This window comes from Microchirus variegatus (assembly GCF_963457635.1).
Source record: "Microchirus variegatus genome assembly, chromosome: 1".
Lineage (NCBI taxonomy): Eukaryota > Metazoa > Chordata > Actinopteri > Pleuronectiformes > Soleidae > Microchirus > Microchirus variegatus.
Window position 1 is genome coordinate 46,816,485 of NC_139802.1, and position 26,843 is coordinate 46,843,327.

The 26,843-nt window shown below is 43.6% G+C and overlaps 3 protein-coding genes across 4 annotated transcripts in view; all 3 read left to right on the forward strand.

The window, feature by feature from the left end:
* Positions 1-21,030, forward strand: part of LOC310944628 (protein turtle homolog A-like) — a gene marked incomplete at both ends in the record, with an annotated part of 27,510 nt that extends 6,480 nt beyond the window's left edge. The window contains 14 exons of the mRNA XM_083910433.1: positions 1,262-1,408; positions 2,862-2,998; positions 3,278-3,389; positions 3,989-4,130; positions 7,746-7,891; positions 8,712-8,854; positions 10,589-10,729; positions 11,859-11,975; positions 13,062-13,212; positions 13,948-14,059; positions 17,203-17,411; positions 19,156-19,376; positions 19,670-19,754; positions 20,777-21,030. Coding sequence (XP_083766559.1) covers positions 1,262-1,408; positions 2,862-2,998; positions 3,278-3,389; positions 3,989-4,130; positions 7,746-7,891; positions 8,712-8,854; positions 10,589-10,729; positions 11,859-11,975; positions 13,062-13,212; positions 13,948-14,059; positions 17,203-17,411; positions 19,156-19,376; positions 19,670-19,754; positions 20,777-21,030 — 2,117 coding nt within the window. The remainder of the gene's footprint in view (positions 1-1,261; positions 1,409-2,861; positions 2,999-3,277; positions 3,390-3,988; positions 4,131-7,745; positions 7,892-8,711; positions 8,855-10,588; positions 10,730-11,858; positions 11,976-13,061; positions 13,213-13,947; positions 14,060-17,202; positions 17,412-19,155; positions 19,377-19,669; positions 19,755-20,776) is intronic.
* LOC310925045 (tripartite motif-containing protein 16-like) lies at positions 14,408-16,898 on the forward strand. 2 transcript variants are annotated; one of them, XM_083886913.1, is made up of 2 exons: positions 14,408-15,848; positions 15,947-16,052. In XM_083886913.1, the coding sequence occupies exons 1-2, from the start codon at positions 14,412-14,414 to the stop codon at positions 15,956-15,958; spliced, it is 1,449 nt and encodes a 482-aa protein (XP_083743039.1). In that variant the 5' UTR covers positions 14,408-14,411; the 3' UTR covers positions 15,959-16,052. The 2 variants fall into 2 exon arrangements, with proteins under 2 accessions (XP_083743039.1, XP_083743038.1); XM_083886912.1 differs by having other exon boundaries at positions 14,408-16,898.
* A 2,365-nt stretch (positions 21,031-23,395) lies between the features above and the next one.
* Positions 23,396-26,431, forward strand: LOC310944638 (uncharacterized protein; the record flags this gene model as incomplete). The annotated part of the gene is made up of 3 exons (XM_083910444.1): positions 23,396-25,278; positions 25,730-25,803; positions 26,254-26,431. The coding sequence occupies 3 exons, from the start codon at positions 23,396-23,398 to the stop codon at positions 26,394-26,396; spliced, it is 2,100 nt and encodes a 699-aa protein (XP_083766570.1). The 3' UTR covers positions 26,397-26,431.
* Positions 26,432-26,843: the final 412 nt, after the last annotated feature.

Genomic DNA, 26,843 nt, shown 5'->3' on the forward strand with positions numbered 1-26,843 from the left:
CCCGTGTGTCCCGCCCTCTGTCCCCCCGTGTGTCCCGCCCTCTGTCCCTCTGTCCCGCCCTCTGTCCCTCCCTCTGTCCCTCTGTCCCGCCCTCTGTCCCCCCGTGTGTCTCTCCCTCTGTCCCGCCCTCTGTCCCCCTGTGTGTCCCGCCCTCTGTCCCCCTGTGTGTCCCGCCCTCTGTCCCTCTGTCCCTCTGTGTGTCCCGCCCTCTGTCCCTCTGTCCCCCCGTGTGTCCCGCCCTCTGTCCCTCTGTCCCGCCCTCTGTCCCGCCCTCTGTCCCACCCTCTGTCCCTCTGTCCCCCCGTGTGTCCCTCTGTGGACACAGTGTCGTCTGGTGTGGAAAAGCAAACAGGGCGAGGTGTTATCACTGCTGAGGCCACGCCCCCTCCTGCTGCAGACGCCACAAATCACAGCGTGTTATCACCACAGGTCACTGTGTGTGTGTGTGTGTGTGTGTGTGCGTGTGTGTGTGTAATTCTACATAGAAATGAAGCAGATTAATATTCCGTTATTGTTCAAATGTGCATGAGGTCGTAGAGACGATAAAGACTGAAATGTTATGCAAAGTTATTCTCATCGCAGCACAATATTCATAAATATACACAAATATGTAAACAAACTAACACTAGATCAGACAGTTAAACTTAGCGTGTGTGTGTGTGTGTTATTATTACAGTTTTGAATCAGTCAAACAATAATAATGACAAGGACAATATGGAAAAATGGAGATGGACTCAGACCTGGTCTCAGATCTGGACTCAGACCTGGACTCAGACCTGGACTCAGGTCTCAGACCTGGACTCAGACCTGGACTCTAGTCTCAGACCTGGACTCTAGTCTCAGACCTGGACTCAGACCTGGACTCTAGTCTCAGACCTGGACTCTAGTCTCAGACCTGGACTCAGACCTGCAGGTCTGATGGTTTCAGTCACCTTGTCTGACAAAAGTGTGAAATCACAGACACAGAGAAGAGAGTGAGCTGCTGCTGATGAAAGAGTGAGGGTGTGATCCTCGTCACCTGGCAACCAGGAGCTCACGTCTGTGTGTGTGTGCGCGCGCGCGTGCATGTGCGTGTGCGTGTGCGTGCGTGTCACTGTGAAGTCATTTCAGGTGAAGATGTTCTTTTTTAACAAAACCTCTCAGATGTGAGATCAGCGTCACCTGCAGGCGGCCTTTTCTCACACACACACACACACACACACGCACACACACACACACACACACACACACACACACTCACACACTCTGTGTGTCCCTGCAGGCCGGGTGTCTCTGGTCAGTGTCACCTCCCTGAAGCTGCAGGACGTGCGTCTGGAGGATCAGGGATTATACGAGTGTCGTATTCTGCTGTTGGACAAACCCTCAGAGGATCCGAGGAACGACTCGTGGACTCTGCTCTCCGTCTGTGGTGAGCATCACGGGTTATTCATGTCTTTATTGCTATTATTATTTTAAAATAACAACAACATCGCCAACGATAAGAGTCAAACATTAACTCATGAACAGCGTCTCCAAATCTAAATCCCATGGTCCTTTGCAGCGTCTTCCTCCTCCTCCTCCTCCTCCCTTCATGCTTCTCTGTGCTCTGTAATAAAAGTGGAAAAGCCCGTTAAAAAGGATAAATAAATAATGAATAAATCACATTCGGTCCACATCACGGCCCCAGTGCAGGAATCCCCGATGGATAATTATTATTTTTCCTTAAATCTACAGCAGAGAGAAAAAGCCTCGCCTCCGGCCTGTGAGCATGAATTAGCATTTTTTTTTAAACTGAACATTTTTTAAATCAAAATCACACAATTATCATCTCACAAAGTAAACAATCATCATTAAACACTTTAAACACTAATAACTGTGTGTCTAAATAACAATAAAGTGACGACTGTATGAAAGGAAACGCTGTGTTAGAATCTTAAAGGACGACAACGTCTAAATGATCTTCAGCCAATAAAAGCATCTTAAAGAGTCAAAGAAAAGGGTTTTTAATAATATAACTTAAGACATTAACGTCTTCTCAAAACCGTAAAAACTAAAAACTCTTCTTACTTTGACTTATTCTCATTGTTATGTCATTCTAACGTTTTCCTGCCGTCACTGTCTGGAGTCATTATGTCTTCACTTTTCCGTGTTTCCACGTTTTCTTTCTCTCTCTCTCTCTTTTGCAGAGTTGTATTTTCCAGCCTCATCCATCACTTTAATCTCGACAGAGTTTGAAATGAAATCAGTCTTTTTCAGAAGCTTCGTTTAAGAGAAACACGACTTTAGTGACGATGAAAAGCAGCAGTTTTTTGTTTTGTTTTACTCTTCACACGTATTATTACACATATTAGATGATGTATTTAAAAACCCTGAAGAGGAAAAGCTCACTGTGTTTCTTTGATGATTAGACGTCTGACTTCTTTATAAAACATGATATTCATATATATGTTCATATATATGTTCATATATATGTTATACCTCAGCTGCAAAAGCATTAAAATAACCTTAAAAGTGCTGGAATTTGACCCTGGAAAAGCTTTTTAAAGCATTGATTTAACGCAGACTCTTGTTTTTGTAAAGTAAGCTGTAATCTGCTTTAAGATTAAGTTCAAATGAGATTTCTCTTCCTTTCTTAAACGTCTGTTTTTGCAGACTTTTTGTGTTTGTGTGCAAATATAAATCTGTTAAATATGTAACAGCTTTTCTTTAGGGACCGGGAAATGTTTTTAAAACAAAAGTGAAATCGTTGTTTAAAGTGTTTTCAGAAAATAAAAGACTGGAATTAGCTTTGAGACTTAAACGGACCACAGCACCCTCAAGTTTTTCTTCATCACTTTGAGTTTTGATGAAGATGATCTCATCTCCACTATTTTCTTCCATAGCTCCACCCACCTTCACAGAAGCTCCGCCCCCTGTGGTGGAGTCTCTGGTTGGAGCTCACCTGTCTCTCACCTGTGTTGCCAGTGGTAACCCCCCGCCCACCATCACCTGGATGAAAGACGGGAGTGTGATTCATCAGGTGAGTGTGACCCTAGTCAGTTTTATATTACTAATATTACTAATATTATTACTGATATTATATTATATCATATTATATTACATTATATTGTGTTAAATTAAAACTGCGGCTTCATTAGACAAATCTGTATTTCTGTTCCCATTTTAAAAACTATTATTATTATTATTATATTATTATAATATTATTATTCTGTGTGAAATATAGTTTATATATATATAGTTTATTCTGTGTGTGTGTGTCTGATCATGTGATGTGTACGTGTGTGTACACGTTCACCAGGAGGGGGCGTTATCTCTGCCAGCGCTGACCACACAGTCGGCAGGGCGGTACACATGCCACGCCTCCAACTCTGAGGGGAACGCCAGTCATGTGACCAGAGTCAAGATCAAAGGTCAGCTGTTTCCTGTGTGTGTGTGTGTGTGTGTTCCAGGTATTTCTCATGTAAATTATTAAAGTTACTGGTGAAGACATTTTGTATCCAGGAAATGAATGTAAGTCAAAGTAATGTCCTCTGAAGTCCTGGAAACCAGACTCTGTGTGTGTGTGTGTGTGTGTGTGCGTGCAGTAGTCATTTGCATGGCTGTTTCTTCCTCTTGCATCATACGAGCGTGCAGAAAAAGACAGCGTCACAGTGAATTAAAGTCACTTCCTGTGAAGAAAACACTGATTTCGTGACACCAGAGTAACGGCGTCGCTCCGTCGTCATGGAGATTAGATTTCTTTTTTTTAAGCTGCTGTTGACGAGGAAAAGTTTGAAGGAGGATTTTCTTCAAACTGCGACTGTACTTTTCCCTCTAAATAGAAGTCACATTGAGGTTAACGCGGAAGGTTTTTCATCTGTTATTAACACACAGCGCCCCCTAGTGTTCATCACATAATAAACATCTACTTTACATAATGAGTTCATGAATAAAAAATAATGTCATCACATCCTGCTTCATGTTAGGATTTGTGAACAAAGGTGTTGCTGTGTGACCTGTCCCTCACCAGGTCCGCCCGTTATTGTCGTCCCCCCGAGAAGCACCTCCCTCAACATGTCCCAGAATGCACTGCTGCGCTGCCAGGCGGTGGCCGACCCTCCCAACATGACGTACGTTTGGCAGAAAGGAGGAGAAAACGTCCATCACATCGAGTGAGTGCAGACATTTTTACCTTCTTTGTTTGTCTTTTATTTACATTTAAAACACCCACAAAAATCACATTTTAGAAAGAAATAAGAAAGATCATAGTTTATTGTCCGTTTGCAAAACCATCCTGACAGAAAGACAGACATCAAATATGTATATATAATACATTCAATTTATAAAACATCCTCAACAGTTAAACCATTATTAATCCGTCTTAATGCTTTTTAATAATTAAGGCTGCAACGATTAGTCGACGTAATCGATTACAGAAAATCATGGAAGAAGCTAGCTTAGCGAACGCTAGTTCACTTACGTTAATGCGTATTTTACAGCAGTAATCAGTGAATTACAGGTTAAGCTGCTTTGACATACTTCATTTCAGCCCCTGTCAATACTAGCATTTATAATAAATTGTAATTAAACCTCTTTAATTTATCATCTGTATAATTTGGAGCAGATTAATTCAATATTTAAGCTGTAAGAAATCTGTGATTATTCATTTCAGGTATTTAACTGTGATAAATGTCGTGTTATTAAAGCACACACACGTGAGTCCACTGTATTTAGGTTAAACACAAGTCTAAAATAGGTGCTAATGAAGATAATCGTGATTAGTCGACTAATCCAAAAACAAAATCGGTAGATTAGTCGACAACAAAAATAATCGTTAGTTGCAGCCCTATTAATAATTAATAATCGGCTTCTTAAATGTGAATATTTCCTGGGCAAATCTTTCAAACTCAATCATCACACAAGGCAAAAATCACAATTCTGGTCAAACTCCTTCTCACCGGTCAAAAAAACAGCTTAATCCCGGGATTAAATGGGATTTTTTTTCATCAGTGTGAATGTGATGAAACAGAAATGTGTGTGTGCGTCAGTCTGGCAGCTTGCCCCGCCTCTCATCTATAACAGCAGCTGGGATTGGCTCCAGCTCCTCAGTGACCCGACCAAAGGATAAGTGGTGGAACTAATGGATAATGGAAGTAATCAGACCTGTGAGTGATGAGAGAGAGAGAGACACACACACACACACACACACACACACACACACACACACACACACACACACACACACACACACACACACACACACACACACACACACACACAGATACTTGTGCGATGATAAAAGGTGGATCTTTCTTCTTCTTCTGCCTCTGATGTGAAATTCAATCAGCATAAAATAAAAAGCAGACAAAGGTTTGTAGCTGCAGGCTTTGACTTTTAAAATTGCTGTGTGTGTGCGTGCGTGTGTGTGCGTGTGTGCGTGTTTGTGTGTGTCATCATGTAATATTCACGAACGACAGCATAGAACAAAATCTGATCTTTATTATTGACAATTTTGCAGAAAATGCAGGAGAGGAAAACTGTAATAATACTATATTGTACTATTTATATTTTACATTTCACATATTTATGTAGACCAAGACGACATGAATAATGTCCATTATAAATATGTCTCTCTCTATATATATTTATATTCAACACAAGCTCCAATCATGGACACTAACTTTCCTCCTCACTGTGACCTTTGACCCCGTGACCCTGGATGACTGAAGGTGAAGCAGGTCACGTTACTGTGCGTCAGCGGAGATTCGCAGGTGTTTCCTGTCTCTTCACGTATCGATCATGTGATCAGAGCTCGTGTTCAAACGGGTTTTTCTTTCAATATTCATCATATTTTCATGATTCAAAGGAAAAAAGATCCACCTGTCAAAACACGGAGCAGTCGTGTTTTATTCATCGACGTTTAATTATTGAAAAGCTTCAGTTTGTATTTTTCATTTTGAGTTCATGTTTTATATATATATATGTATATATTTATATCTATATATCTATATATGCGCCAACACCTGCAGCGCTATACGTTCTTTTAAATCCTGCTTTAGCTCATTGTTTGGGTTTTTAACGACATGAACTGAGCTCATTATCAAACATCAGATAAAGTTAGTGATGAAAGAAGAGAAGGATCATTTTCCCCAGGAGTCGAAATCAGTGATAAAAGCAGGATTACACACACACACACACACACACACACACACACACACACACACACACACACACACACACACACACACACACACACACACACACACAGAGTGAATGCTAATGCAGGTCGGCGTCTGCTGAATGTTTAAACAGGTGATTGTTTCACAGAATATCTTTATCATGTTAAACAGCAGAAACTCTGACAGTTTGTTTCTAACTTTGTCTTCAGTCAGTGACAGAAATCTCTGATCAGTCATGAACTCTGAAAAAAAACCAAAAGAAACTGAGAGTGAGATTTTCTTTGAGCTGTTCAGTGTGGAATATTATATAATAATAATAAAAGGTTTTACTGTGACATTATGACCTTTATGATGTTATGTATCAGTCATCCAGGTCATAATCATCTTCAGTCGTTTAGGTGAAAACGTTTCACCTTTGTCCAAGAAACTTCTTCAGTTCTGTCAAATGTAGAAAAATCCAGGTATTTTAGCCTCTAAAGTCCACCAACAGACTGCCTGCCAAATAGTGAGCTAAACGCTATATCCACCAAGAAACTGACTGTCAAATAGTGACCAAATCTCTATATCCACCAAGAAACGGACTGCCAAATAGTGAGCTAATCTCTATATCCACCAAGAAACGGACTGCCAAATAGTGAGCTAATATCAATATCCACCAAGAAGCTGACTGCCAAATAATGAGCTACTCTATACATCCATCAACAGACTGACTGCCAAGTAGTGAGCTAAACTCTATATCCACCAAGAAACTGACTGTCAAATAGTGATCTTATCTCAATATCCACCAATTAACTTACTGCCAAATAATGAGCTACTCTATACATCTACCACAAAACTGACTGCCAAATGATGAGCTACTCTTTACATCCATCAACAGACTGACTGCCAAGTAGTGAGCTAAACTCTATATCCACCAAAAAACTGACTGTCAAATAGTGATCTTATCTCAATATCCACCAATAAACTGACTGCCAAATAGTGAGCTAATATCAATATCCATCGAGAAGCTGACTGCCAAATAATGAGCTACTCGATACAGTACATCCACCACAAGACTGACTGCCAAATGTTGAGCTACTATATACATCCACCAACACACTGGCTGCCAAATAATGAGCTACTATATACATCCACCACAAGACTGACTGCCAAATAATGAGCTACTCTATACATTCACCACAAGACTGACTGCCAAATAATGAGCTACTCTATACATCCACCAAGAAACTGACTGCCAAATAATGAGCTACTCCATACATCCACCAAGAAACTGACTGCCAAATAATGAGCTACTCCATACATCCACCAAGAAACTGACTGCCAAATAATGAGCTACTCTTTACATCCACCAACAGACTGGCTGCCAAATAACGAGCTACTCTATACATCCACCAACAGACTGGCTGCCAAATAACGAGCTGTTCTATCTTTAGTGACAGGAAGTATCCAGGTCATTTCCTGTGTGTGAGTCATGTGACCTTGATGATAGTGAAGTGTGTTTTCTATATTATATTCCAGCGCTGAGGTTTCCTGTGTGTTAATGTAAGAGTGATGTGAAGAGAGTGGGTTGTGAAAGTGAGTTTCTCCCGTCGTGTGTTTGTCTCTCAGCTCTTTGAAGACTCGAGTGAAGATCATGGTGGATGGAACTCTGCTCATCTCCAGCCTCGTCCCCGAGGATTCTGGGAACTACACCTGCACGCCGAGCAACGGCCTGTTGACCCCGCCCACAGCCTCCGCCAACCTCACCGTGATGCGTACGTTTCACTTTCACCTCTAGTTAGAGTGTGTGTGTGTGTGTGAGTGTGTGTGTGAGTCATCGAGAGACGGCAGGTATGTTTTCTTTCTTTTATCTTCTCTCATTTTGTTTCTGTTGTGTCTATTTATTCTCTTTTTTGTTCATATTTATATTAGTTTTTTAACACACGCTAACGCGCGTTAACACACGACACGTTTCCACGACGACTGACCGGAAAAAGACGCGCGTGACGTCACGTTTACGCGCAGCGACACCGGAGTCCAGGCACCGTTTACCAGTTAGCTCCGTTAGCTGCATTAGCTCGTCTTAGCGCCGTTAGCGTTAGCCTACAGTGGAACTGGAGCGGTCTGTTTATTAAAGGAAAAGAGCAGCGCTAACAAATAACCTTAGCGCACCTGCGTACTGCGTATGTGTGCGTATCTGTTTTTAAATGTTAGCGTTAACTTTAGAGACTCATTTTAACAATTTGGAGTCACGTAAACATGACGTCACGCGCGTCCTTTTTCCCGTCAGTCGTCATGGAAACACATCATGCATTAACGTGCGTTAACATTGACGCCGTTAACCGCCATTAACGCGCCCAGCACTCATTTGTATTTTCATTGTTTATCCAGTCCAGCTTTGTTTGTAACGCCCTTTGAAACAATCACAGTGGACACGAGACATAATTAATAATAATAAAATACATCTAAATCAACTGACGTTCAATGAAAAGACATAAAACAGCCATTCAATGAACAGGTGTTTTGAATGTCATGGAGCAGGTTTTTGTGGATCGTGAATGAATGATTGTAATTTCTTGTGTCTGCTCGTCTCAGATCCAGCGCTGACTCTTCACATGCCCCGGGAAACGTACCTGCCCACAGGTATGAGCGGCTTGGTCGCCTGCCGAGCCGCCGCTCAGCCTCCGCTGCTCCGCGTCGACTGGACAAAGGATGGAAAAGCACTCGACCTGCTCTCGGTAAGAAGAGGCAGATAAAGGCACAAAGTCTGTTTGTTCAGCAAGTCAATTCAACGCTTTTACACAGAGCGAGAAGAAAGAAACAGCAGGTTCAGTTTGAGAAAAGAATGCTGTTGTCGGCCTCTCTCTTTCCTTTCCCCCTCTGTGTGACATGATTTATGTGGTTGGAACATTTGTGTTCACTGGAGTTTACCTCGTAAACACAACCAGCGGCTACTCCCCCAGCGGCTTATGCTAGAGCTAACAACAACGACAACAACAACAGCTTGAGTCAAGTGACAGATGTGTTGTTGTCGTGTAGTTATCAGGTTATAAATCTGTCAAACAACACAATGCATGTATTTATATGTATATATATTAGAGGTGGGCACTAGGTTAACGCCTGTTAACGCATGACGAGTCCAGGCACCGTTTCAGTTAGCTCCATTAGCTGTGTTAGCTCGTTGAGCTCCGTTTGCGTTAGCCTACAGTGGAACTGGAGCGGTCTGTTTTATTAAAAGAAAGGTTAGCGTTACTTTAGAGACTCATTTTAACAATCGGGAGTCACGTAAACATGACGCCAAGCTAAACTTTAAAAACATACGCACACATACGCAGTACACAGGTACGCTGGTTATTTGTTAGCGCTGCTCTTTTCCTTTAATAAAACAGACCGCTCCAGTTCCACTGTAGGCTAACGCTCATGGTGCTAAACGAGCTAAAGGAGCTAACGGAGCTAACTGGTAAACGGTGACTGGACTCCGGTGTCGCAGCAGCACTAGTATATATATATATACGTATATGTGTGTATATATATATATATATATATATACGTTTATTTGTGTATGTGTGTATATATATATATATATATATATATATATATATATATATATATACATATATATATATATGTATATATATATACATACATATATACAACGACCTGGGAGACATTGAGTGTCCAGTCTGGTCAATCATTGTCCCAGACTCCTCCCCCTTTTATAAATACCATTTATCGTCTTTCTCTCTCCACCTCTTTAAGCTCAGTGTCAGATATTAATACCCGACCACGCCCACCTCCTCTGCTCCCCCCCCCCCCCCCCCCTCCCTCACTCAGCGCTCACTTCTTGGCATTTTTCAAAATCAGGAAGTGGGCGGAGTTAACCTCAGAGGGGGAGGTTTAGTCGGGACTTTAAAAGGTTTTTGAATCAATCACAGAGGGAGACTCGTCACCGCCCCCTTCAGGCCTGTCACCTCACCTGAAGAATGAGCGTACAGGAGAAGTGGGCGGAGCTACGTCCTCCAGAAGTGCAGATCCTCTCTGTTCTGTTCAGTGAAAATTAGATTTACAGCAGCTTTAAATACAATTTTCCTTCAAACTTTCACCATTTTCATTGTTTGTCCTCGTCCTCCACCTGCTGTGTTCTTTGACCCCCGTCCTCCTCCTCTTCTTCCTCCTCCTCCTCCTCCTCCTCCTCTTCAACTCTTCTCCATGGATGGACATGATGCTCCACAGGAAGTGTGATGGACTCCTGTGGAGCAGGACATGCTGGAATCTGTCTGTTATTCTGCCAATTATTCCACATCCACCCTGAATATGTCACCAGCTCTGTCTCTGTGTGTAATATCAGAGATTATTTCATCTAACATAGCTGTGATTTTGGCCGTAATTACATCTGACATGTACTCTCTACAGCTGTGTGATTATTGTATGTTTTCTGTGTGTGATTATTGTGTGTTTTCTCTCTCTCTCAGTATCCAGGATGGAGCTGGACATCAGACGGCTCTTTGTTCATGGCCACGGTCAATGACGACGCAGCAGGAGTTTACATCTGTACTCCATACAACAGCTACGGCACCATGGGTCAGTCTGGACCCACTACTGTCATTCTACAGGTGAGTGTGTGTGTGTGTGTGTGTGACCAAATTTTTTTTTTCAAATTTTGGACCAAAATTATTTTTTCAAATATTGGACCAAATGTTTTTTTTTTCAAATTTTGGACCAAATTTTTTTGTTTCAAATTTTGGGTCAAATTTTTTCCCCAAAATTTTGGATCCCATTTTTTTTTTGTCAAATTTTGGACCAACAATTTTGGGTCAATTTTTTTTTTCAAATTTTGGACGACATAGTATAGAATGACGTTTTTGTCAAATGTTGGACCAAATATTTAGGGTCAAATTTTTTTTTTCTAATTTTGGGTAAAAAATTTGTTTAAAATTTTGGGTCAATTTTCTTTTTAAAATTTTGGGTCAAATTTTTTTTTCAAATTTTGGGTCAAATTTTTTTTTCAAATTTTGGAAGACAGTATAGTATGATGTTTTTGTCAAATTTTGGAGTGAAATTTTTTTGTCAAATTCTTTTTTAAATTTTGGTTGACATAGTATAGTATGACGTTTTTGTCAAATGTTGGACCAAAAATTTAAAAAATAAAATAAAATCGAAAAAGCTTTCCAGCCCTTTTTGCTCTGGGGCTCCACCTGCAGACATTTTATGGTACTGCAACCAGTAGTTTTTTGTAGATGTCATTCATGAAGTAGATATTTGTAATTGTGTTGATTTATAAAGTGGAAATGCTGCTCCTCACTTTGTCAGCAACCCAGTCCTCAGTATGCAGCAAGTACAAGAATGTGTGTGTGTGTGTGTGTGTGTGTGAGCAGGGTCTCTCAGTGCACTGATTAATTTCATTCAAACCCACAGAAGAGGAGCTGAAAGTGTCACTTGTGTTTCCAGCGTTGTGTGTTTTAATTAACCGCGACGTCACGTGTGTCACCGCTAATTAAAAACGGAGCAGAAATGACATTTTATTGACCTTTTCCTCGTGGACGTGTGAGCCCTCCTGCCTTTAATGCAGTGCAGCACAGTGACAGCACTGTGTGCGCCAGTTAATTGTGTAGCTAATCTTTTTGTTATTAAGATAATCTGGGCCCAGGCCGCAGTAATCCAGTCTGAAAATCCATTACTGGTGTTGCTGTAATCTCCTTGATTCTGCTAAATAGTCTTTTTGTTGTTTTATTTCCTCCTCAGGATCCTCCATCGTTGAGCGTGTCTCCACAGAGTCAGTACAGACAGGAAGTTGGACGGACGCTGCTCGTCCCCTGTCAGGGAAACAACGACCCCACCATCACAGTCACCTGGAGCAAAGTAAACTTTACTTTACTCTTGTTTCAGCAAACTCTTTTTATTCTCTTAAGGAAAGCAGGACGCAAAAAACACACAACAACAAAGACAACGACAACAAAGATGACGACGACGACAACCATGACGATGGCGACGACGACAAAAACAATGACAACCACGATCACGATGACAACCACCACGACGACAACAACCATGACGATGACGACGACGACAAAGACGACCACGATGATAACAAACACCACGATGACCGCGACAATGACGACGACTACAAGGACAACGACCACGACAACAAAGACGGCGACCCCAACGATGACCACGACGACAACAACCCAGACGACGACAACAACCATGTCGACCACGACCACAACAACAATGAAAACCATGACCACGGCGACGACCACGACGACAACAGCCACGATCATGACAACAACCACGACGACTACCCCAAGGACAACAAGGACAACAACGACCACGACGATAACAACCATGACGACGACGACAAAAACAATGACAACCATGATCACGATGACAACAACGACCACGACGACAACAACCATGACGATGACTACGACAACAAAGACAACCACGAATGATAACAATAACCACGATGACCACGACCATGACGAAAACAACCACGACGATGACCACGACAACAACAACGACCACAAGGACGACCACGACAACAAAGACGACGACCACAACGATGACAACGACGACAACAACCATGTCGACCACGACCACAACAACAATGAAAACCATGACCACGGCGACGACCACGACGACAACAACCACGATGACAACGATCATGACAACAACCACGATGACGACCCCAAGGACAACAAGGACCACAACAACCACGTCGACAGTGACGACAATGACCACGACAAACCCAAAAATCATGAAATATGCACACTTTCATGTCAAGATGGTGGACAACAAAGACGTTTAATTGAATGAAGGAATATGACAATGATGAATGAATGAATGAATGAATGAATGAATGAATGAATGATCCACTGTAGCTGATGTCTGTCTCGACATATATAACGTTTCCTGTTTATTTTCCTCTTCTGTGGTGTTTTCTCGTAGGTGGACGCGAGTCGTCGCGTCTCGTTCTCTGTTGAATCTGACGGTTCTCTGCTGCTGCAGCCGCTCACTAAAGACCACCAGGGGGCGTGGGAGTGTAACATCACTAACCGCGTGGCCTCGGTGAAGGCGAGCACGCAAGTGTTTGTCCTGGGTGAGTCCTTTCAAAATAAAAGACTTAACACGTATATAATCACTCCTTTAAAAGTAAGATGAAAGTAAGATGACTTCACGTAAAAGAAGCTGAATGACTTTTAAAAAAACAAATAAATCCTGATAATGTTCAGACTTCATGATCAGTTGAACTTTTTAATCCTGCCCTTTACCATCCATGTCTGATCAGATTAGAATCTTATCGACCCCCAGATTATTTGACTGCCTAACATTCCCTGTTACTGAGTAACAGTTTTATTATCTGAGTAATATATTAACGTGGACATGAGCTCAGGACGGATGATGCTGGTGCCTCCTCCTCCTCCTCCTCCTCCTCCTCCTCCTCCTCATCTCCAGATTAGATTACCCAGTCCAACTTTATTTATAAAGCACTAGAAAACCAAATCCTTGTACAGAATTTAAAATAAAAGACATGAAATCGCATGAGTTTATGATCATTGAAAAAGTACAGAACTTGTACAATGAAATTCAAATTTAGGTTTGAATCTGAATACAAACAAATAAATAAATATATAAAATAAAAAGGTTAAGGTGCAGGTGCATGAGGAGGGCTAGTATATGAATATGGTTATACACATGTTTCTGTGTTTATGTATGTATGTATGTGTATATGTATATATATATGTACGTATGTGTATACGAAGTTCTGTCTGATGTCCACCATGTCCAACATGTCCATCATGTCCATCATGTCCATCATGTCCTCTGTCCTCAGGGACCAGTCCACACCCAGTGTCCTCTGTGTCCGTGTCTCCAGGGCTGACACAGGCCAACGTGTCGTGGCAGCCGGGCTTTGATGGAGGAGCAGCTCAGAGCTTCTCAGTGTGGTGGGTGTTAAAAAAGAAAAACAACCTCTGCTGCTGTAACCATGGCAACCGTAGACAACAGCTGCTATTATGGTATTGATCTCCAGGACGAGGAATTCATTCATCTGTTATCACTTCATGGCAGCGACATTTAAAAAAAAAACAAAAACAGAATTCAGCTGCAGAGCTTCTAAATATAGTTAGTCATGAGATTAATGACACACACACACACACACACACACACACACATACAGTCAACAGGTGGAGAAGAGCCAGAGCCTCCAGGCTCCGCCCACTGCTGCGTCACATGTTGTTGAGTTCAGAGCTCAGATAAGTTTCAGTTGTGAGGCAGAGAAAGTCAGAGGTTGGTGAAATGGCAGGAGTTCATCTGCACAGAGAAAGCTTCTCTTGTTCCATCTGTTTGGATCTTCTGAAGGATCCTGTGACTCTGAACTGTGGACACAGCTTCTGTAAGAACTGTATTAAAGACCACTGGGACTCAGATGACGTGAAGAGGATCTACAGCTGCCCTCAGTGTAGAAAGATCTTCACACCGAGGCCTGAACTGTTAAAGAACGTCATGTTAGCAGAGTTAGTGGAAGAGCTGAAGAAGACTGGACTCCACGCTGCTCCTGCTCATCACTGCTATGCTGGAGCTGAAGATGTGGCCTGTGACGTCTGCACTGGCAGGAAACTGAAAGCTCTCAAGTCCTGTTTGGTTTGTTTGGCCTCTTACTGTGAGGAACATCTCCAGCCTCATCTTCAATCACCTGCATTTAAGAAACACAAGCTGGTGGAGCCCTCCAAGAACCTCCAGGAGAACATCTGCCCTCTTCATGACGAGGTGATGAAGATGTTCTGCCGCACTGATCATCAGTGTATCTGTTATCTCTGCTCTGTGGACCAACACAAAGACCACGACACAGTCTCAGCTGCAGCAGAGAGGAAGCAGAAGCAGAGACAACTGGATCTGAGTCAAGAAGAAGTCCAGCAGAGACTCCAGGACATAGACAGAGACGTGAAGGTGCTTCAACAGCAGGAGGAGGACCTCACTGTCTCTGCTGATAAAGCTGTGGACGACACAGTGGAGAACTTCACTGAGATGATGAATCTCCTGCAGACGAGAAGCTCTGAGGTGGAGCAGCAGATCAGATCCAAGCAGCAAACTGAAGTGAGTCGAGTCAGAGACGCTGAGAAGAAGCTTCAGCAGGAGAAGACTGAGCTGAAGAAGAGAGAAGCTGAACTGAAGCAGCTCTCACTCACACACGACCACAACCAGTTTCTCCTCAACTACGGCTCACTTTCAGCACTCAGTCCATCTACACACTCGTCCACCATCAACGTCCGTCCTCTGAGACACTTTGAGGACGTGACAGCAGCTGTGGTGAAGCTCAGAGGACAACTGAAGGACGTCCTGACCCAGACGTGGACAAACATCTCACTGGCTGTGGCTGAAGCAGATGTTTTACTGACAGAACCAGGACCAGGACCAGGACCAGGACCAGGACCAGAACCAGGACCAGAAACAGAACCAGAACCAAAGACCAGAGCTGAGTTCCTCAGATATTCACAGGAAATCAAACTGGATCCAAACACAGCAAACAAAGGTCTGTTTTTATCTGAGGGAAACAGAAAAGTGACATTGATGGATGAAGATCAGTCTTATCCTGATCACACAGACAGATTCACTGCTTGGTTGTGTTATCAGGTCATGAGTAAAGAGAGTCTGAGTGAACGTTGTTACTGGGAGGTGGAGTGGAGAGGAGGAAGAGTTGATGTAGCAGTGACGTACAAGAACATCAGCAGATCAGTGAGTTTATTTGGATTAAATGAAAGTTTATTTGGATTCAATGACAAATCTTGGGCTTTAGTTTGTGATCAAAACAGTTGTAAGTTTCTTCACAACAGCATCTTCACTAAAGTCTCAGATGTTGTCGTCTCCAGAGTGGGAGTTTACCTGGACCACAGAGCAGGTCTTCTGTCCTTCTACAGAGTCTCTGACTCCATGACTCTGATCCACAGAGTCCAGACCAGGTTTTCTCAGCCTCTCTATGCTGGAGTTTGTCTTCATCCTTTTTCTGGATCCACAGCAGAGTTTTGTAAACTCAAATAAACTGGAGTTCTTTCAGGATCAGTGAGTTCAACTCTGTGTTTAAATCTTTAACTTCAACGACAACAATAACATAAATTATTAATCATTTTTATGTTTAAATTGCTCAAATCTCTTGTTACTGAGTCTTAATGGGAGAAAAAATTAGTCTAAAACTGAACAAAGAGCTGAAACATACATTACATGATATGTGTACATATATATATATATATATATATATCATATCCATATATTGATGATCTGTATTCTGATGCACAGACGTGTTGTTTTGTTGTAAAAAGTTTTTCTTCGTTAATCTAATAGAGAAAGATGTTTGTATAATGACGATGTTTTTTGGGAGACGTCAGAGATGAAACTTAATCACTTTGTAACCTGAGACAACGACAGCACATGAATATGAGATGAGAGATTTTAATCCCTGAGAGAGAAGTGGGTCATCACTGCAGCCGCGAGGAGCAGCACACAAATAAATATAAATCACATTAGAGGGCAAAAAAAAAAAAGAGAGCAGCCAATCAGTGGAAACGTCAGGGTCAAAGGTCGTGGCGTGACTTCACTCCCCTGAAAGACATCGAAAAGAAACGTCTTAAGTCTTATTTGAAAACATGTAGAAAGGCTGTTTCTTTTAACAGTCGGTGAAACTGTGTATTTACACAGACTTCAGTGAACTTTGTGCCTCTTCCTGTATCCGTGACGACTTCTCTCAAAATGTTCATTTCATTGTGCAAAATAAAGAAAAGTTAGTTGCATATTAAACAAGAGTGTCTGTGCTTTTTCCTCTGGAAACTCAGGTGATCATAACTTATTAAAACGTCAATTTATTATATTTGGTCTCAGATTGACGATCAATTCTGCGAACTGGACCTTTAACGTGAATGAATCAGGTAAGTTATACATATGTGTGTATGTAGATGTATAATAATTAGAGGTGAAGTTTCTTCCTCCTGCAGCAGAAAATCAGCTCCGTCTCAAACTCCTGAGCTGATGATGAAAGATTAATGAAACCTTCTTTTCTGTCATGTTTCATAAAGGCTGAATGTCTGTGTGTCTGCAGGGTGAAGAAGATGTCAGTGACTGATGATGATGATGAGGAGGAGGTGGAGGTGAAGCAGAGCTGGTTCTCTGTTCCTGTTCCGTCGTCAGAGGGGAACAGAGTTCAGGTGACGGGTTTGTCTCCGGCCACGGATTATCACTTCAGCGTTCTGTCTCACAACAAACTGGGAACTGGACCCTTCAGCGAGATCAGCGCCGCCAGGACTTCAGGTCTGTGACGTTTACGCCCGAACAACGCTTTTACACACTCGAGGTGATAATGTCGCCGTCACAGGGAACGTCGCCGTACGACACGCGCTCCACGATGACCGTAATATCAGGGTCACAGTCTGTGAAGGTTCTCAGTCGTGGAGGTCAACGACTGGTTTTGCAAACGCGTGGTAAAAGAGGATCAGATTACCTTCACAATGGTCACCATGTCAGATTATTAATCCAGGTTTCACACAGCTCCTTGAAATCCAATAGACGAGTCATTGAAACCTTGTCCTTTCAAGGACCTTGAAAATTGGCCTGGATTTGTGTCGTCTGATCCCGGAATTCCAAAGCCTATGTCAACATCTGAATGCAGTAGCTGGTGTTTGACCAGAGGGGGCAGTAGATACACTGTAATCAGTGTGTATATATACTTATATAATTCATGCATAATTTGCACCTGGATCAACAGATAACATTAAGATGATACACATACACTGGTTTGAACCTGAAAACACTGGTTTATACCTGAGAAAACACTGGTTTACACCTGAAAAAACTGGTTTAAACCTGAAAACACTGGTTTATACCTGAGAAAACACTGTACACCTGAAAAAACTGGTTTAAACCTGAAAACACTGGTTTATACCTGAGAAAACACTGGTTTACACCTGAAAAAACTGGTTTAAACCTGAAAACACTGGTTTACACCTGAAAAAACTGGTTTAAACCTGAAAACACTGGTTTACACCTGAAAAAATGGTTTAAACTTGAAAACACACCTAAAAACTCTGATTTACACCTGAAAACACTGGTTAAAACCTGAAAACTCTGGTTTAAACTTGAAAACACACCTAAAAACTCTGGTTTATACCTGAAAACACTGGTTTATACCTGAAAACTCTGGTTTACACCTGAAAACACTGGTTTACACCTGAGAAAATGCTGTTTTACACCTGAAAAAACTGGTTTATACCTGAGAAAAATGGTTTAAACTTGAAAACACACCTGAAAACACTGGTTTAAACCTGAAAACATCTGGTTTAAACTTGAAAACACTGGTTTATGCCTGAGAAAACGCTGGATTACACCTGAAAACACTGGTTTAAACTTGAAAACACACCTAAAAACTCTGGTTTACACCTGAAAGCACTGGTTTATGCCTGAAAAAACTGGTTTAAACCTGAAAACACTGGTTTACACCTGAAAAAATGGTTTAAACTTGAAAACACACCTAAAAACTCTGATTTACACCTGAAAACACTGGTTAAAACCTGAAAACTCTGGTTTAAACTTGAAAACACACCTAAAAACTCTGGTTTATACCTGAAAACACTGGTTTATACCTGAAAACTCTGGTTTACACCTGAAAACACTGGTTTACACCTGAGAAAATGCTGTTTTACACCTGAAAAAACTGGTTTATACCTGAGAAAAATGGTTTAAACTTGAAAACACACCTGAAAACACTGGTTTAAACCTGAAAACATCTGGTTTAAACTTGAAAACACTGGTTTATGCCTGAGAAAACGCTGGATTACACCTGAAAACACTGGTTTAAACTTGAAAACACACCTAAAAACTCTGGTTTACACCTGAAAGCACTGGTTTATGCCTGAAAACACACCTGAAAACTCTCTGAAAACCCCAGAAAAAACACTGAGGTTCAGAGGTTTTTTTCCTCTCACACTCTCAGGGGTTTGAACACCAGTGACAGGAGAAGTTCCATCTGTGAAGGTCTTTCTCGTTGCCTCTCTTGCAGATCCTCCACTGAGCAGACGTGGACCGAGGCCTCCAGCTCTGCTGTCGGCTGACGGAGACTCGGCTGGTCTTCTTCTCAGATGGTCTCCTCCTCCTGAAGACCAGCGTCCTCCGCTCACAGGCTTCGTCCTCCAGTCTCGCTCCGAGGACGGCGGCTGGTCTGATCTGGTGGAGAACATCAGCGCCAACAGCAGCGAGGTTCTGGTCCAAGGTCTGCAGAAGGTAATGAGGAGCAGGAGGAGCAGGAGGAGGAGACGCGTCAGTCCTTCACTGCTTGTTATATGTCCTGCATGTGTTTTTGATGTGGGAAGTGGCAGTTATCACTTCTGTGTTGTCGTTCAATCTGTGTTTGCTGTCTCCTCCTCTTCTCGGCCTCTTTCATCCTCCTCTTTCCTCGGCTGTCGAGGCCGAGCGGAATTCAAATGAACTCGATTAGCATTGCAGGCACAGTGTGGTGTTGACAAAGTGTGGTTTCATCCTCCCTGTGTGTGTGTGTGTGTGTGTGTGTGTGTCAGGACCGTGTGTACGAGCTGCGGCTGCGTTCTCGTAGCGGGGAGTTGCTGAGCGAGCCGGGTCCATCAGTCAATGTCTCCAGCGTGGGTAGGTGATCCACAACAACCTTCATCCTCCTCCATGTTCTCGCTCCATCCTGCGTTTCTCCTTCTCCAAACTCTTTATCCCTCCTCCTCCTCCTCCTCCTCCTCCTCCTCCTCCTCCTCCCCCTGGTGTTGGAGCAGAATTAGAGCAGGACCTGAGGGAAAAGTGTCCGTTGGACGCCTGAAGGACAGAAAAAGAGCAGCAGTAATGAGTCGTCTGCTCTGGTCTGTTCTGATTCTTCAGAGAAAAAACGTGTTAACGTGTCACGCGTTTCTACACAAATGAACAAAAGAGACTTTAATAAAACAAACAGACAGAAAAACAGTGGGAGCAGGAAATGATAAAACAACAGAAACACAAGGAAAAACTACAAAATTAAACAGGAAACCACAAGTTAAAGAAAACAGAAATAACGACAAAAATCTTTATTTCTCTTCTTGTTTTTTAACTCAATAAAAATGAACATAATTGATGTATTTACTGTATTTATCAATAATGTCATTATTTATTTCTTACGACACATTTAAACTTTATTAAACATTATCTCTGGCACATTTGATATTTTATGAATAAATACAAAATAAAATAGTTATATATATAATAAAAAAATATAAACATATTGAATGTCAGACCATATTTTATAAGATAAATGTTACAAATCTAAATTCAAGCCTTCAAATGTAAACATTTGAAACGTCTTTTCGTGAAAACTTGATCAGAGACGAGCTTTAAATATGTAAGAGTGTGATCTTAATATAATAAATATATCTTAGCATAATAAATCAAGCTTTAGTTCGTCCGTATAGAAAACTCTTAGATTGCTCTTTAATTTCATGTTTTTATCTTTGTCTAAATGAAGACGCCACACGTTTTGACATATACATCTGTAACATGTCATAAATAATTAAATGTAAAGTGAGCAATGGAATAAAAAAAAAAAGAATACATTTTTGTTTTTTTATTCTTTTTCTCCAGTGAAATCACTTATTTGTTCTTTAATGAACTGCTTCCTCTTCCTCTCACAGGATCACAGATCTCCGCAGACTCGTCTCCGCGGCTGGACTTTGTCCCCGAGCCGCTGTTGGCCGGAGTCCTGGGCGGAGTGGCCTTCATGTGCTTGGCTCTGGTGGTTCTGCTCGGTTCTGCCTGTGTCGTCAACCGCAAGAGGAACCAGCGCCTCAGGAGGAGGACGAGGAGGAGGAAGGACGAGGAGGAGGAGGACGAGGAGGAGGAGGAGGGTAAAGATGAATCTCTAACTTTGTTCCAGTTATTGATGTGATTTAAACGAGTTCCACCTCCTCGTTAGACTCTGATCGTCACACTCTCGCTTGATTTCATGTCACTTTGTTCTCTTTGTGATTGTGAAACCGTCTTCGTCTTCCTCTCCCTCCATTTCAGAGTGTCCTGCCGTCATCTACAAACACCCTTCATCACTGTGAGTGCTCTCAGGTCACACCTCATTCACTCATTCACTCATTCACTCATTCACTGTCTGGCGAAACAAGGCTACGTTCACATCTGATGATGATGATGATGATGATGATGAATAATAACAACGAATAATAAATAACGAGGTGAAACAAGAGAACAAAGTGTTTATCATGAACAAATATAAGATACAGAGGCGTACAGAGTACACGGCTTCATTACTTGAGTAAAAGTACACATACCCCTTGCTAAATTTGACTCAAGTACAAGTAAAAGTACTACAGTCAGATGTCTACTTAAGTAAAAAGTACTGAAGTACTTGTTTTTAAAAGTACTTGAGTATCAAGAGTACATTTTCTAAATATTGCATTACTACTGCCACAGTCATAGAAACGTCCTACATGGAGTTGTTGAGAAGGAATTGAAAGTAAAATCAAGTCACAATATTCGCCTCTCAAATGTACTTGAGTAAAGTCACGAGTACTCGCCAAATATTATACTTGAATAAAGTACAGATCCCTCAGAATTGTACTTAAAGGTGCATTATGTAATAAATCATAAAATCCTCCTAATATGTCACAGAGACTCAGGAATAATGTTCATATAACAAACTGAACTCACCAACAACAACAGTACAGACTAAATATTTGCGTTAAAAAAAAATATTTTGCAGACTGCAAATCATGTTTATGTTTTTTTTAAATCATGTTTTGGCGTCATGTGGCGCCACCTACCGCCGTCTACCAATCATTGCAGTCAGTAGAGTCTCAGCTGCCGAGCAACCACGGGTTGCCAGTTACGTCAGAAAAACGAAACCTAAAAGACCTCGGTGTTTTGAATTTGAATGTAGTAACTGTTTTTGGCCACATTCTTACATATGGCGCCTTTAATTACTGTACTCAAGTAAATGTACTCTGTTGGGGGCCCCCAAGAAATGCTCTCGGGGGCCCCCTAGTGGTCACGGCCTGTAAGCAGGCGCTGAGTTCACTGATCACGGTCATAATAAAAGTCAGATGAAGACACTCGTGGTTAAGAAAGTTGAATCATCAAATCTGATCAGTCATTAAACACATTAGAGTCACATTAGACTGTAGTTAGTGAACATGTGCTTAGATTAAGATCTTTTTCTTTTATTTACATGTTTTACTGTTGTTGTTGTTGTTGTTTTCCTCTTAAACCTCTGACTTTTCTTCCTCCCTCCTCTTCCTCCTCCTCCTCCTTTTTCTCCTCCTCCTCTTCTTCCTCCTCCTACTCCTCTTCCTCTTCCTCATCCTCCTCCTCTTCCTCATGCTCATCCTCTTCCTCCTTTTTCTCCTCCTCCTCCTCTTCCTCATCCTCCTCTTCTTCCTCCTCCTTTTTCTCCTCCTCTTCCTCCTTTTTCTCCTCCTCCTCCTCTTCCTTCTTTTTCTCCACCTCCTCCTCTTCCTCCTTTTTCTCCTCCTCCTCTTTCTCCTCCTCCTCCTCCTCCTCCTCTTCCTCCTCTTCCTCCTCCTCCTCTTCCTCCTTTTTCTCCTCCTCCTCCTCCTCTTCCTCCTTTTTCACCTCCTCCTCTTCCACCTCCTCCTCCTCTTCCTCCTTTTTCTCCTCCTCTTCCTCCTCCTCCTCCTCCTCCTCTTCCTCCTCCTCCTCCTCCTCTTCCTCCTTTATCTCCTCCTCCTCTTCCTCCTCCTCCTTCTCCTCCTCTTCCTCCTCCTCCTTCTCCTCTTCCTCCTTTTTCTCCTCCTCCTCTTCCTCCTCTTCCTCCTCCTCCTCTTCCTTTTTCTCCTCCTCCTCCTTTTTCTCCTCCTCCTCCTCCTCTTCCTCCTTTTTCTCCTCCTCTTCCTCCTCCTCCTCCTCTTCCTCCTCCTCCTTCTCCTCTTCCTCCTTTATCTCCTCCTCCTCTTCCTCCTCCTCTTCCTCCTCCTCCTTCTCCTCCTCTTCCTCCTCCTCCTCCTCCTCTTCTCTCCCACAGAAAGACCTCAGGCTCTGAGAGTCCAGACAGTGTGTTAAAGAAGAATTTGCTTCCAGCCAACAACCTCTACCCCACCACCTCCTCCACCTCCTCCACCTCCTCCACCTCCTCCTCACAGACGGACTGTTTCTCCTTCAGCGCTGACGACAGTCTTCGTCATCATCATCATCATCATCATCACCAGAGGAGGAGGCCTCTTGCGTCCAGCTGCAGTAAAGGACGTCTGTCCAGGACGACGTCTTCTCCCGTCTCTCCTCAGATTGAGATGATCTCCAGAGGTCCAGACGGACGCTTCTCTCTCCCGCCGTACGACGACGACGACGACGACGACGACGACGACGACGCGCTGAGCGTCCACAGCAGGAAAAGTGTCCGCCGCGACGGTCCGGCTCAGGTGCGCAGGTCGGCGTCGCTGCACTCTGCTGGCGAGGACAGGAAAGAGCGTCCTTTTGTCCTCTCCGTCCACCTCCCTCCCTGCAAACCCGCGGTCTGCGCCGATTACAAAAGTCGGACGTACGACGCGACGACGCCGCGGCGCTTCGACTACGACGCGTTCCCCGACCTCGGCGGCGTCTGCTCGAGCTCCAGTTTGGCCGCGATCGCTCTTCGCGAGCGAGCGAGGACGCCCACGTTTCCGGTCCTGCCGCACATCAGACGTGGTTTGGGTCAGACGACGACGACGACCGCGACGACGACGACGACCACCACCGCCAGCGCTCTGGTGCTGCAGATGGAGCACGAGCGGGAAACGGGGAACCTGAGTCGCTGCCTGAAACTGGCTCAGGAGAGGGAGGAGCTGGAGAGGGAGCTGCACAGGTATACGCTGCAGAGAGGCTCCGTCAGGGACGTGAAGAGAGGACGAGACGATCCGCGGAGACGTTCGCCCGTCGATAAGGACTTTGTGTGGGAGTTTAAGAGCAGGACGCTGCCTCACAGATGCTCCCAGAGCGTCCAGAAGAGCATCACTCTGTCCTCCGACCCCTTATCTCCGTCCTGCGTCCACTGGGACACGCGTCCGCTCGTCTCTCCTCTCCCTGCCGCGTCTTCGCCGGGCGGCCGACGCCCCGGCGTGGAGGAGGTCTACGGGTTAACTCTCCCACGTTTCTCCTCGAAACGCCAGCGACCGCGCGAAACGGTCGAAGCTCGGTCCACGGCCGCAGAGGACATCGACTCTCTGAGACACAACGGTCTGTCGACGTCTTCTTTCCACGACAACACATGCGCAGACTCTGCGTTCCTCGGGCTCAGCGACGGAGACACTGAGATGAGCGTGGACGAGCCCGAGGTTGAAGTTTTCCCGACGAAGCCGATGCTTCACCACAGAATCGCCTCTCACCTGCAGCACGGACGCTCGCTCACTCCCCGACGCCAGCGGCGCGACATGAGGCGAAGTCAGAGCCTCAACTGCCGTCATCCGGCCTCCGCGGACTCACCCGTCATCAGGCTCTCGGCTTCTCCGCAGCGTCCGGAGCCGGAGCTCTGGAGAACCGGGACCACGGGCTCCAGGTTCTCGGACTCTAAGCAGAGAAGTCGGAGCCTGGACTCGAGGAGACGGAAAGCAGAGAACAACTTTCCCACTCCTGATGCTTGGATAGAGTCTCTGAGTCAGGAGAACTGCTCTGTTGTGTCCTCCTCTCCTGTAGACCATCTCTTCTGGAACAACCAGAAGCTCCACGAGTCTTCTGCAGATCGTCCGTCCAGATCTCCTCCTCCTCCTCCTCCTCCTCCTCCTGTGGACACGCCGTCTTCAAACAGACCAGAGCAGCCGATAACGAATCCTGAAGCGTCTTTTCGCTACGAGCCGTCGGGAACGACGTCCGTCCGCGCAAACACCGGACCGCTGTGGATCGTCCGTCGCCAGCAGCAGGAGGCGGCGAGCGAGGCGGGAGGTTACCAAGCTTCCAGGAGCTCACGACCCAACACGGACGATCGGGAGACTCCGGAGGTGGATGCCGGAGGCTCCGAGGGAGATCCAGAGTCTGGGAGCAGCTACAGCAGCTACGCCAGCAGCGGCCGAGGCAGCATGGAGCACGCTAACAGACCCACGTCTCTGCGTCACCTGACCCTCAGCAGCTCACCGGAGACTGTGGACCAGAGCCGGGAAAGGAGTCAGGACACAAGGTGTCAGCACAAGGAACCAGGACACAGGTATGAAGCGAGGAAACGTCAAGGTCACACGAATATAATCGCTCTAATATAGAGTTAGCATATATGTTTATAGCATAATGAAACAACAACATCTTCCTGTGCAGTTACTCATAAAACACTGATCTAAACTCTTGACATGGAATTTTCTTTTCTAAAATATATTCTTTTTTTTTTTAAATATTGACCTGTGAGCAGCTTCAGTTACATCACCAGTGTTTTTGAATAAACTTTATTCAAGTGCACAAAGTCAGACAAGAAGCAAAGATATTCAGTTTGTTCCATAAAAGTTGAACAAACGTAAATAAGCAGATGTTAGACGTCAGTGGAAAACTGAGCTGGAACTGACTCTGTGACTCTTACACATATTAATGAGTGTGTGTGTGTGTGTGTGTGTGTGTGTGTGTGTGTGTGTGTGTGTGTGTGTGTGTGTGTGTGTGTGTGACCTGTGCAGGAGAAAAGCCTCGGTGGATGAGAATTATGAGTGGGATGAAGCTGATGTCGACTCACAGCCTGGAAACAGAGATGGTGAGGAGTGTACGCACACACACACACACACACACACACACACACACACACACACACACACAGGTCACCCTCTGTTGTGGGTGAGGTCGTGTGCAGACGTGACCGCAGGTCAAAGGTCAGCGCAATTATCTTCAGCGTTGAAGCCGATCTCTTTTAAACTTTAATCAACATTAATATTGCAGTTTACAGAGTCGACGCTCAGACACGTGAACAGAATCAGTCTTTGTTTATGTTTCCATAAATAAGACGAATCCCGTTCAAAGTCGTCGTCTGTTTCTTAAACGGCTGCAGATTTAAACTTCGCTCTAAATGGAATTAAAAAAAAGTCTTAAATTTGATTTAGAGGAAAATCTGGCAGCGACAGATTTAGTGACGTTTGATAAATGAAAGTCGTTTTTTTCTTCCGTGAAACAAACGAGAAGAAACTTTGAGTTTGTTTGTTCTCCACAGGTTTGCTGCACAAACCTCCTCCTCCTCCTCAGGGCTGCAGCCTTCCCAGCATGCACTGCTCCACCGTGACGCCGTCTCTGCTCCCGCAGCATCAGAACTGTGTCCGCTCTGTTAAAACAGAACCGGACACAGTTCTGTTTTGACGACCTCGTCTCTCGTGGTCGGTTCACTGCACAACAAACACTGGTCACGTGATCTCTGTTCACTCACCGTTTCTGCTCACCTGAGGCTAATGCTAACGCTAACTCACTAAAACCTCACCTGACTTCGTCACTCTGTCGTTTCCTTTGTTCAGATTCTCAGTTTGGAGGAAATCTGATGAATAATCTCTCAGATTAGAGCGAACACTGAGATCAGAGAATTATCCTTTTCTTCATTTCACTCTGAAAAGTCACTGTAAAAACATGAAGATGAAGCCAAATGTTCTGAAGATTTTCTTGTTTTTAGAGAAAAAAACATAATCTACTAATGGGATTAGCTAATTTTGCTTAGCTGAGAATTTTTAAAAACGACTCTGATAATCTGCACTTTATACTTTCAGGCTGTAATTTGTCTTAAAAACAGACAAAAATGGCCGCCGTGTATGAGAT

Bases quoted from the DNA above. Each gene is read 5' to 3' on its own strand.
- LOC310925045 (XM_083886912.1), top strand. From the start codon at position 14,412: ATGGCAGGAGTTCATCTGCACAGAGAAAGCTTCTCTTGTTCCATCTGT.